General features: G+C 45.1%; 1 protein-coding gene across 1 annotated transcript in view; it reads left to right on the top strand.

The window, feature by feature from the left end:
- Window positions 1-666: 666 nt before the first annotated feature.
- The window catches only part of itga3b (integrin, alpha 3b), a 28,820-nt gene continuing 16,953 nt past the window's right edge, over window positions 667-12,533 (top strand). Inside the window, exon 1 of the mRNA XM_063003372.1 lies at window positions 667-851. Coding sequence (XP_062859442.1) covers window positions 667-851 — 185 coding nt within the window. The remainder of the gene's footprint in view (window positions 852-12,533) is intronic.

The following is a 12,533-nucleotide window of genomic DNA, read 5'->3' as shown; positions in this document are numbered from 1 at the left end:
CACAGCTAAATATAATAAAGCAGAATAGAAACATATAGATGTTTGTGCATCGTTAAATTAATATATTTAATTAATTAACCTTTATTTACAATTTAAAACGTCACTTTATATGCCTGATTATGTACATTTTGTGATACTTTTAGTAATAAAAACACAACAAACGTATTGAATGACTAATTTGCTTTATTTTATGTGTTTTCTAATCATTTACTCACATCACATGAGCAGTTACAGCATTTATTAAAATTATAAATGCGCCACGGCGTGCTTTTCAAAATGACTCATAACGAGTCGATTCTAAAAAGAGTCGACTCCTTAGTTTTAGGAGCGTAGAGCGCAGAGTTTGATTCCGAGTCGAATCAGGAGTCGATCGGGTTAAATACGCACTAATATAATATAATGGTGCGTAAATAAATTTAAGTGCGTGAACTTCATTTTTTTTTCGAGTCGAGCACCTGCCCTTGTAAATGTGAGTGTGTGTGTGTGTGTGTGTGTGTGTGTGTGTGTGTGTGGAGTGGGAGGGGGGGCAGAGGGGTGGAGAGAGAACACCTAGAGCCGGAGTGAAAGCGCTGTTGTATGGTGTATGGGAGCCGCCGGTGCGTAGCAGACACACACAGGGGTGATACAGGGGTGACACCGTGGGGTGATATTTTGAGAGAGTGGAACATGGCTCCTCACGCACCGCTGCGCTCCTGGCTACGTGTTTTGTGCCTCGTTTACGCGGTGCGCTCCTGCTGTGGATTTAACGTGGACGTGCGCTTCCCGGTTATAAAGGAGGGCAGAACCAGGGGGAGCTTTTTCGGCTTCTCCGTGGCACAGCACCTACAGACGGAGAAGAGCAGAAAGTACCTGTGAGTACCGCGGTTCTTTAGCTTTCTTCTGCCTGAACTACAGTCCTGCAGGGGGGTGAACCGGGGGCTCGACACGCAGCGCGGAAAATACGCATAAGTCGCGTAAAACTGCAAATTAGGGACAAACTGTGTTTAAACACGTGTATATATAGCTAAATTTACAGTGTAAGGACTTTTATTATGGTCAGCACCTGCTGGACGGTACAGTGTGTTTTGATTTGGATTGGTCAGTGAGGACTCGCTCATGTTACCTGAACCTGGTCACCTATTGTTCACTAGTGCAGCTCCGTGACTGATAATGATGGCCGGGTTCACCAGGTTATCTCTGTAGCACTAACACATACAAACACAAATCTTCTCTATTTTATTTATTTTACTTTTAATTAAATACTTTTTTAATCTTTCAGCTGCCCCTGGTATTCAGGCACAGTCTTTACATTGAATGCCCTTCATGTTGTGAGCCTACTTATTGTTTCCAGGCTTGTGACCGGCACTTAGAGTGCACCTAAAAGTGCACATCCTAATATTTATTCATTAAAACACCTAAAAACGATCATCTCAATTTACCTCATCTATTTTGGTCCAAATGTCAGGATTTAACGTAAAACCTTCAGGCATATTAAAACCCTCATTCTTTAAACGTAGGCTCGCTTAACCACAATTATTATTATTATTATTATTATTATTATTATTATTATTATAATTTACAAATAGTATATTTTTCCTTCCTCTTATATATTTAACTTTATTACATATTTATCTGGGTATTGTCAAGCATCAGTACTTTTGTATTTTAAGTTTTGTAGTTTGGTGTGAAATACCAGCTGTTTAAACTACAAACCACATACTCTGAAAATTTGGTACCTGACAGGTAAAGATGGGTCGCAAACCACCTCTTTGTGCCAGTTTTTGTCAGTTCAAAAAGAACAGTGTTTTACCGCCTACCGTGCATAATATTGTTAAAGGGTTCAGTCAGTCCGGGGAAATCTCAGTCTGAGTAGGGCAAAGCTGTAAACCACTGTTGAACTGCTTTCAGAAGGTGTTGGATCAGAATGCATCATGCTGCTGTATTAAATGAAGCCACGTGGACTTGAGGGTACTTCAGAATACCGGTGTCACTTGACACAGTCCGCCGCAAGAAAGCAACCTGGAACTTTAAAATTAATACACAAAGTGAAAGCAGTACATCAATTCTATTTAGAAATGCTGCCACATTCTCTGGGCCTGAGCTCATCCCAGATTGACCGAAAGACTGTGGGTCAGATGAGTCCACTATTCAACATGCGTCAGGACAAGAGTCATCCAGACTTTGTAGAGAAAGGTACAAAAGCCAGCTTCTTTAACTCTGTGGGGGGCCACGGTGCTTTTTTGTGGTTGAGCTGTCGCGCTCGTAGACGTGTTCTTGTCCTGACATGTCGCAAGTGGTTTAGCGTGATGCACGCTGAATAAAAAAGGATGTGGTTTTTTATTTTAGCCACGCACCACTAGTGAAGAGCTCATGTAGACGAACCGTGAGCCATCACGTATGAAAATGGATTTTGCTCATCGCTGCACTCCAGACAGACCCGCTGAGGCTTAGCCGCTAAGTCAGAAGAATCATGGGAGCTTTTTTTAGCGCTCTAATCCTCCTTGTTTTTGTCGAGGGTCGAACGAGCCGTTTCCTCACACCCCTTATCTCTCTGTACTCTGTCCTTATTTGGGATTTCCTACCCGAGTGAGGTGAAGCTATCATTATCCAGCTTCTGAGTGCACCTCAAAGGACGGCGGCGTTTACTCAACGCAGTGATTAGCTTCCAGCGGCGCTTTCAACATAATCTACATGCTGCCGATATCAGGCATTACGTTTGGCACCAAATACCAGCAGTGTTGGTGTGAACTCATTCATTCATTGTCTGTTTTAAACTCATTCACATACACACTCACACTCAGCGCAGTTTCTAGTAGCTCTAGTTGGCCTGACTGCACAACCGGAGCGTCCGGAGGAAACCCAAGCAAGAAAGAAAGAAAGAATTTCAGGAATTGAACCCAGACCCTTCCTGCTCTGAAAAGATCAAAAGGTTTGAATTAATATTCAGCAAGACAGGGGGTGCTGTGGTGGCTACAACGATTCTGAAGCTCTCTAGCAAAACAAATGCTATTTATTCTGAACAAAGCCAGTCCAAGCAATATCCAGAGGAAAGGTCGAGCTGGCCGACTACGTTTTAACAGGTTTCCCATGGACCGGGCCTCGTAAATCCTTTACATGCTAATAAATCCACCTTACACACTGCGGTTCAAATGTTAGCTGATAAACAGTGTAGTCCGCGCCCCGTGTAGTGTTCGACGTGGATCGTAAAACATCTCAGATCCACTCGCGGCCTTTAAATCGAGTCCGTTGATTTTATTAGCTTGTACAAGCGAGTCCTGATTGCAGTCGTGGGTGAGTGAGCCATCAAAGCTTCAGGTTCATTTCGTCAGTGTTCATACATCTGGGTTTAGGGTAAAAGTGAAGGGTGGAAATGAACCGGGTGTCTTATATCCCTCCTTTTTGGGGTCTGATCTTCTCCTTCATAAGGTCTGATCTTCTTCTTTATGGGGTCTGATGTTCTTCTTTATGGGGTTTGATCTTCTCCTTTATGGGGTCTGATCTTCTTCTTTATGGGGTCTGATCTTCTCCTTTAAGGGGTCTGATGTTCTTCTTTTTAGGAACTGTTATCCTCCATATCCTCCTATGGGGTTTATGTCCCTCCTTTTTCAGGTCTGATGCTCGCTCTCCTTTTAGGGTGTGATGCCCTCCTCTATGGGATCTGATGTTCCTTCTTTTTGGGGTCTGATGTTCCTCCTTTAATAACACACAGCCTTTCATTCCCACCTCTTCATACCGGCTCACTGTGGGGGGTCTGCAGGTTCTTAGAATTGTCTTTCTGCTTTCGGGCCGCTCATTGGCTCCTGCCACCCCCCCGAACCTTCCCGACCTGAAGGAATGTCAGGAATGCTTCGTCCTCGTCAGCCTTCAGGTTGGGACAGGTCTGGGAGAATGAGCTTGGGAACCTGCTACCCTACAAACATCCTGAACTCCTGGAGGATTAAATACGTACCCCCCCCCCCCCCCACACACACACACACACACACAGAGCTGCACAGTCATTGTTGTTCTGTAGTCACTCATTACGAGCAGCTCTTTAGTGGAAGAGGATCGATCGGTGGGATTTCTCTGAGCTGAAGTTTAGTTAATAGAAGCATCGTGTTGCTAAGCCGCCTGCCCGATGCAGCACTGTGGTGGATTACAGCTGCACCAAAATTATTCTGCGTTATATTCTGCTCCGGCTTCCCCGTAATCACAGACGTGATGCAGTTACACCCCCAGTACAGGACACCAACCCATCGTGTCCAGCTGTCTGACCCTTGGTCTCAGCGATAGTGGGCTAGCGCAATGTACCACCGAATATAATAACATTACAGAACAAAGAATCAAACTGACTACAGTTGAATCACAAATAGAGGGAACAGGGTGGGTTCTGCTGACTCATATCATATTCATTCAAAATGATTATAATAAAACTAAAATAATAGTGTAGTTCCAGTAGTTCCAGTCCAGGTGAATCAGAGAGGAGGTCACGGCACGGTAAACTCAACGTCTTTATACTTTATACTGAATACATGCAAGCAGTTAAGGCTTCAGGGCCTTTCTCAGGGGCCCACAGTGGTAGCGTGGCGACGGTGGGGTTTGAACCAGCAATCTTATGAATATGTGTGTGTGTGAGTGTCCACGTCCATATATACAGGGGTTGGACAAAATAACTGAAACACCTGTCATTTTAGTGTGGTAGGTTTCATGGCTAAATTGGACCAGTCTGGTGGCCAATCTTCATTAATTGCACATTGCACCAGTAAGAGCAAAGTGTGAAGGTTCAATTAGCAGGGTAAGAGCACAGTTTTGCTCAAAATATTGCAATGCACACAACATTATGGGTGACATACCAGAGTTCAAAAGAGGACAAATTGTTGGTGCACGTCTTGCTGGCGCATCTGTGACCAAGACAGCAAGTCTTTGTGATGTATCAAGAGCCACGGTATCCAGGGTAATGTCAGCATACCACCAAGAAGGACAAACCACATCCAACAGGATTAACTGTGGACGCAAGAGGAAGCTGTCTGAAAGGGATGTTCGGGTGCTAACCCGGATTGTATCCAAAAAACATAAAACCACGGCTGCCCAAATCACGGCAGAATTAAATGTGCACCTCGACTCTCCTGTTTCCACCAGAACTGTCCGTCGGGAGCTCCACAGGGTCGATATACACGGCCGGGCTGCTATAGCCAAACCTTTGGTCACTCGTGCCAATGCCAAACGTCGGTTTCAATGGTGCAAGGAGCGCAAATCTTGGGCTGTGGACAATGTGAAACATGTATTGTTCTCTGATGAGTCCACCTTTACTGTTTTCCCCACATCCGGGAGAGTTACGGTGTGGAGAAGCCCCAAAAAAGGCGTACCACCCAGACTGTTGCATGCCCAGAGTGAAGCATGGGGGTGGATCAGTGATGGTTTGGGCTGCCATATCATGGCATTCCCTTGGCCCAATACTTGTGCTAGATGGGCGCGTCACTGCCAAGGACTACCGAACCATTCTGGAGGACCATGTGCATCCAATGGCGTTGCCGTGTATCAGGATGACAATGCACCAATACACACAGCAAGACTGGTGAAAGATTGGTTTGATGAACATGAAAGTGAAGTTGAACATCTCCCATGGCCTGCACAGTCACCAGATCTAAATATTATTGAGCCACTGTTTTGGAGAAGCGAGTCAGGAAACGTTTTCCTCCACCAACATCACGCAGTGACCTGGCCACTATCCTGCAAGAAGAATGGCTTAAAATCCCTCTGACCACTGTGCAGGACTTGTATATGTCATTTCCAAGACCAATTGACGCTGTATTGGCCGCAAAAGGAGGCCCTACACCATACTAATAAATTATTGTGGTCTAAAACCAGGTGTTTCAGTTATTTTGTCCAACCCCTGTAAGTGTGTGTGTGTGTGTGTGTATGTAAGAGAGTGTGCATGGGGTTGTGTGAATGTGTGTTTGTGTCCATGTATAAGTGTGTGTATGTATGTATGTGCGTGAGTATGTTTGTGTGTATGTGTGTGTGAATGGGTGTGTGTGTTTGTGCATAAGTGTGTGTTCATATATAAAAGTGTGTAAGTGTGTGTGTGTGCATGAGTGTGTGTTCATGTATAAAAGTGTGTAAGTGTAAGTGTGTGTGTGTGTTTGTGTGTGTGCATGAGTGTGTGTTCATGTATAAAAAAAGTGGAAGTGTGTGTGTGTGCATAAGTGTGTGTTCATGTATAAAAGTGTGTAAGTGTGTGTGTGTGTGTTTGTGTGTGTGCATGAGTGTGTGTTCATGTATAAAAAAAGTGGAAGTGTGTGTGTGCATGAGTGTGTGTTCATGTATAAAAGTGTGTAAGTGTAAGTGTGTGTGTGTGTGTGTGTGTGCATGAGTGTGTGTTCATGTATAAAAAAAGTGGAAGTGTGTGTGTGTGCATAAGTGTGTGTTCATGTATAAAAGTGTGTAAGTGTGTGTGTGTGTGTTTGTGTGTGTGCATGAGTGTGTGTTCATGTATAAAAAAAGTGGAAGTGTGTGTGTGCATGAGTGTGTGTTCATGTATAAAAGTGTGTAAGTGTAAGTGTGTGTGTGTGTGTGTGTGTGTGTGCATGAGTGTGTGTTCATGTATAAAAAAAGTGGAAGTGTGTGCATGAGTGTGTGTGTTTGTGGGAGTATGTGTGAGTGAGTGTGTGTGTTTGTGGGAGTGTGTGTGAATGTGTGGGAGTGTGAGAGTGTCCATGTCCACGAATGAGTGTGTGTGAGTGTTTGTGTGTATGTTTGTGTGTGTGTAAATGATTGTGTGTGTGTCTATGTTTATGTGAGTGTGTGTGTATGTGTGATTTTGTGTAGTTGCATGATTGTGTGTGTGTGTGTGTGTGTGTGTGTTTGTGTGTATGTGCATAAGTGTGTGTTCATGTATAAAAGTGTATATGTGTATGTGAGCTTTGGCAATATGAATATCCTTATTTGTCATGCCAATAAAGCTTCTTTTGAGTGTGTGTGTGTGTGTGTGTGTGTGTGTGTGTATCAGGCAGTTAGAAGCTCTCAGGAATAACGAGGCTCCGTCAGACGTAAATAATTGTTTAGATTTTCTGATTCAGCTGAACAGGAGAAGCTTTTCTGGCGTCAGAGCTGCTTCATCAGTCGTTAATTAAACTACAGTAATTATTCTCTCGCTGTAGATCATGTTTATCTCCTGGTACTGGTTTTACACACTTCTCCAGTCCTCCCACTGTCCCCATTAAGAACCAGAGATGGAGAATGAATCACGTCTGAAGAGATAATCGTGGACGGCGGTTAAAAGCTAATAAATAACTAATTTACCTTTTAGTTCTTCATTACTTTGATTTGTGAGACTTGGCAATGTCTCGGCGGGCTTGAGGTTCATCCTGTAATGATCTCAGCTGTGCTACAGGTCGGCTGGGCGCCCCCTACCGGCCACGATCTACATTACAGCCGGGTGGGAAAAGATGGGACTAAAAAAACTAAAAACAGGGAGCGGTCTTCGAGGCTGTGTAGGGACCCTGGTTAGTAGGCCGAGGCGTCTGTACAGAATTGGAGGGACGTGGAGATCAGCGCGTGACTCTCCATGTGTGAGACCGACCTCACATACAGGCGAATAAAAAGGGGTCAGAGTGCGCACACATCGGAGGGAGAGCGTGTCAGGAGAATATACCCTCCGTACGCCATCAGGGTCTCCAGCAGAGGAAGAGGAACTGGCTACGACTAAACTGGGAGTAAAAGGATAAAATGCGTCCCATTTGTCCAACTTTGTGTTGGGTGGAACATCGGTAGCAGTGCTATCGACCGCTCAGGCATCTACCTGCAGACACGATCGGCTTGGGAAGGAAGGCGGAGCTCCCTGATGATCTGATGTTTGGTCCCATCGCTCCCAGTGATTCCGGGGAAACTGGAACCACCGGGGTTCCCGGGCACAGGGCAGAAAGAGATGGACAGGGCGCCAAGTAGTAGTGAGCTAGCGTAATATACCGCCGTACCACCAGAACGCCTTCAATCATTCTATATAAGCTTTTAATAAACGATGCTCCACCATTTTACTCTTACTGTCAGTGAAACCCGTTTTGGGGAAATTACGTCCTGTTTCTGAAGCCGGTAATGGACCATAAACTCCCCGTACCTTCACTCTCACCCACTTTACCAGCCCGGTACCCCCGTCCTCTCATCACAGGACCGATTCAGCTGCTAATTCTGCTCCAGCCTGATGAATAATTAATATTGAGTGAAGTTCTGGAGCTTTTATCTCCTCGCCGTGAATCAGCAGCTCGTTTTCATTCCAGTCTGAGCTTGAAGACACGGAGGAGCAGATCTGCTGAGTCTTCTGTAAATAAATAAATACTCTGTACTTCTTATACTTAATTAAACTGGGGGGTTGAGTCCCAATTCAGCTCATTTCAGATATCCAGACACAGCAAGGCTGGAGCTGTGTACTGAACATTTGGGGGTTTGGATGTTAGGGATGTTAGATGTTATTCCTGCCACATCAACAATAATATTATTATTATTAATATTAGTAGTATTAGTATTTAATTATTATTATTATACTATTATTATTGGTACTTTTATTAAGTTATTATTATTAATAATATTATTATTGGTATTATTATTTGTTATATCATTATATAAGTTGGTTCGGTGGGTAGCACTGTCACCTCGATTCCCAGCTTGAGCTCCAGCCCTCAGCAGGACCAAAGATCGTCTGGAGTCGCTCCGGTTGGTTTTTGGACTGGAATGTCCTCCACCCAGAGGCGAGGCCAAAGTTCCGGACCCTAAACGTTCTAGTCATGGCTTAACATGGTAAACAATTACTGAGGTGAATCTACCAGGGTGGGCGTGTCAGTGTGAGAGTGAGGAATGTCATCCTGGACCTCAGGCTGAAGTTTAACACGTCTCATCAAGCTTCAGGAGTAAAATCCACCCGGTCTGGGACTCGGTGGTGATTTAGTCTGATTTAGTCTCTGGTTGTTTGTGGTTGTCGGAGCGCAGCGGCGTGCAGGTACAGAACGATCAGAACGACGTGACCTCTGAGTGTTCTTACCTCACCAACACTGGTGTTTTGTCAACACGGCCGAGGCTCAGACTGTGCCAGGTTCTGTTTTAGTATTTACCCACAATCCTACAGGAGCAGAGTTATATTAGAGCACTGATTTAGTGAGTTTAGAGAGTCGGGTTTAATAACATTTAGTACACATGATTGATTTCCCTTATTATTTTCAAATCATGGTGGTATTATTATTATTATTATTATTATTATGATTATTATTATTATTATCATTTTTATTATGCATTCATTAGTATTATTATTATTGTTATTATTAATTTATTATTATTATTATAAATATTATAATTTGTTAAAATATTATTAAATAGTGTGAGTAGCACTGTCGCCTCACAGCGAGAGGGTCCTGGGTTCGATTTTCAGGTGGAGCGGTCTGGGTTCTTTCTGTATGGAGTTTGCATGTTCTCCTCGTGTCTGTGTGGGTTTCCTCCGGGCCCTCCGGTTTCCTCCCACAATGCAAAGACGTGCAGTTAAATGAACGTTGTTGAATTGGTGACTCGATGAACGTAAAGTCACAAACGTCTGATTTATTTGTGAATATCCGGCGTCCCGAGGGACCGGACGGAGACGTACACGCCGTAATCGAATTCCCGTCCCCCTGTACAGAGAAGTAATTGTCCCATTTACTGAGGGCTGATTCGATTGAAGATCCTAATGCTGAATTCAATATGCTAGCTGAGTTTGTGTAGCGCAGTAATAAGCTGTTTATTAGGATTAGCTGCTGCGGAAGGGAATCTGGGAGAATTAGCTTAGCTTGGACTCGCTGAGCTTCGTCAGGTGACCTGAGGGGAGATCTGAGAACGTTACACATCCAATTAACGTCCTAATGAGGCCTAGCTGTAGGTTTGTTCATGGCTTTTTAATGCGCCTGATTCTGGTCTCAGTCCTGGTCTCAGTCCTGGTCTCGGTCTCGGTCTCGGTCCTGGAGGAACGTGAACTTAAAGAAAATCCAGCACGGATTAAAGATCCCAAAGGACCAGACCGGGCTGGAATTCTCGTCTCTCGGGTCCTGGCAGTGCCCGTTACCCACGGCGCAGAGACTCGGTCTGATCGTGGGAGTTATTCACGCTCCGACTTTCCGTGCCGAGCTCTCCGGCCGAGCTTTAGTTTCTCATGGTGACGTGATGTGAAATAAACCCGTATAAATAAAATAACATGTCGTTACGGCGTGGGAGTGCGGGTGCCACCTCTCCTGTTTTTCCCAGGATTGTCCTGAACAATTTTAGCTCCCTGCCAGGACACTGAACGTCCCGGTTTCCATGGGCGAGAGTTCCTGTTGCATATCGTGGTCAGGGTCCTCGTGGAGCGAGGCGTCGGACATCAAAGCGGCAGGTAACGAGAGCTAACTGCGCTAAATCTACTGATTAATGGAGGCGTTATTCTCAAGGTAAACGCCGTTAACATGGGAGATGGGATGGAAAATAAAAGTACTATTTATTACAGTCAGTACTGGACGTTCTTTTGAATTCTCACAACCGAGCTGGTACTGTGTTGACTTTAGTGCATGATTTAGGTTGCTGTCTAGGTGAAAGTACTAGACGAAAGTAATAAGACACGCCGTGGACAACAGTTACTATCAGGTGTAATAAATCAGTTATAAAACTATAAGGACATGACGGAGCTCTAGGATGAACCAGAACACAGACTGATCAATCAGTGCCGAATGGGCACAAATTCCCATACACAGACACACTTCAAAGTCTGGTGAGAAGCTTCTCAATAACAGCTGAAATGAGACATCCGACAAGCTCACGGTCAGGCGTCCGAATACTTTTGGCCAAACGGTGTACCAGCTTCACCGCAATCGATCGCTCACTTTGATCCTATAAGTACAGCTGGTCCATCTCCCGACCAATCAGAGACCAAGCAGAGCTCAGAACTGAACTGAACTGTAGTCCCTGAGGTTGTGATCCATCGCACCACCCCGTGTGCCTCTCAGCTATACCATGTTGTTGAAGCATCGAACCCAAATGGGTCTCAGAGAGCTTTAATGGTGCTTTATTGATCCGTTCTCAGAAACGTCGATCCGCTCCGGTGTTCCGGGTTCCTTAATGCCGTTTAGGAGAGCGCGTCCCTGTGTCCGGAACACGCCGTCCTTATTCCAGGTGAAATGTAAACGTTTATGTTAGGACGCCGGTGGCGGTGCGGAGCCGGACGTGCTCGTCTGAGCGGGGTTTTAGACACCGTCGCTGAATTAAGATTATTTTAGGGACGCTCACACATTCTTATCTTTTCAACCTGTCGGCTTTAGATTTCGGAAACGCCGTTGTAACAATGTCCAGGCCACCGTGTTTGTGCTCCGTTTATCAGCGGTTTTGTGACTACACACTTCTGAACGTCTGTAGGAACCCTCAAGTCGAGTTTATACTTGGAGTTTGGTTCCCTTGGTCCGGACCAAACGAGAAAATGATCCAGTTTGAGATTTTAGTCCTGGTTTGCTCAGCATTCTCCAATCGAACCAAAATATGTAAAAACAATAAATAAATAAAAGACGTATGAGGTATATTCAGTCAAAGCGTTTCTTACAGCTCATCACTTCTATTCATGCAATGTCCTCCCAATTTAGTCATATCTGATTCCCTGATGGTATTTCACCTCTACTGTACAGTACCGATTGCTTCTTTTCCCCTGGAGATATGTATCGCGCACGGAGAGTCACACATTGATCTCCACTATCCCCCGTCTCTGTGCAGCACCACGATCAGCCAGCAGAGGGAGTAACTGCAGCACTTATGAGGAATCCGCAGAATTGGGATTGTCCCGCCCCTTACAGACACGCAGCCAGTCGTGTGGGTGTGTGTACGCACCCGCGCCGGCTGGTTTGTGCTTTTTTTTTTTTTTTTTTTAGTGTTTGTTAGTCCATCTCGCCTCATCTTACCTGCTACTGACTGTTTAGTGTCGCATCTTGTGACATCACGTCCCACCTTCAGTTTGTACCGTATTGTATTCATACTCGAAACGAATCGCACCCCAGTTCATTCCGAAAGGGACGGAGACCCCCTCCCCTTTAACACACCCTGCTTATTCGGTGCACCAGCATGGAGTCTGGGAATTGGATACGACTAAAACGGCTGAACAGAGCACAAACACGGTGGCCTGGACTTCATTACAACGGCGTTTCCGAAATCTAAAGTCAACAGTTTATAAAGAAGAGACTGATTGTTTACTCAGTCAGATTATCACTCAGAATTAAGGCGCCTCAGTAGGAGCATTTTAAGGGATCTAAGGATTTAGACACGCCCTCTTCTCAGGAGTGAAGGATGATGTAAACGCGTCTGTGTGCAGAGAGAGAGAGACAGGTTATCAGACAGATCTTCCACGTGTGTTTAGACGAGCTCTGGGTCGGTCTTTATCAGTACGTCTTGGGATCTTACACGTCTGCAGGTCTGAACCCGCCGTTGCCCGATTCTCTGCTTTAACACCTGGTGGAAGACTGCAGGTCCCGAGGGCTCCCAGAGACGCAGCTCCTCTCTCATGATGTCATTCGCACCCGCCCGGGGTATGAGGGGGGATGGGGGGC

The sequence above is a fragment of the Trichomycterus rosablanca genome, chromosome 10 (assembly GCF_030014385.1).
Source record: "Trichomycterus rosablanca isolate fTriRos1 chromosome 10, fTriRos1.hap1, whole genome shotgun sequence".
In the NCBI taxonomy this organism is placed as follows: domain Eukaryota; kingdom Metazoa; phylum Chordata; class Actinopteri; order Siluriformes; family Trichomycteridae; genus Trichomycterus; species Trichomycterus rosablanca.
The sequence above is the reverse complement of the archived record's forward strand: the minus strand, read 5'-3'. Positions and strand labels throughout refer to the sequence as shown.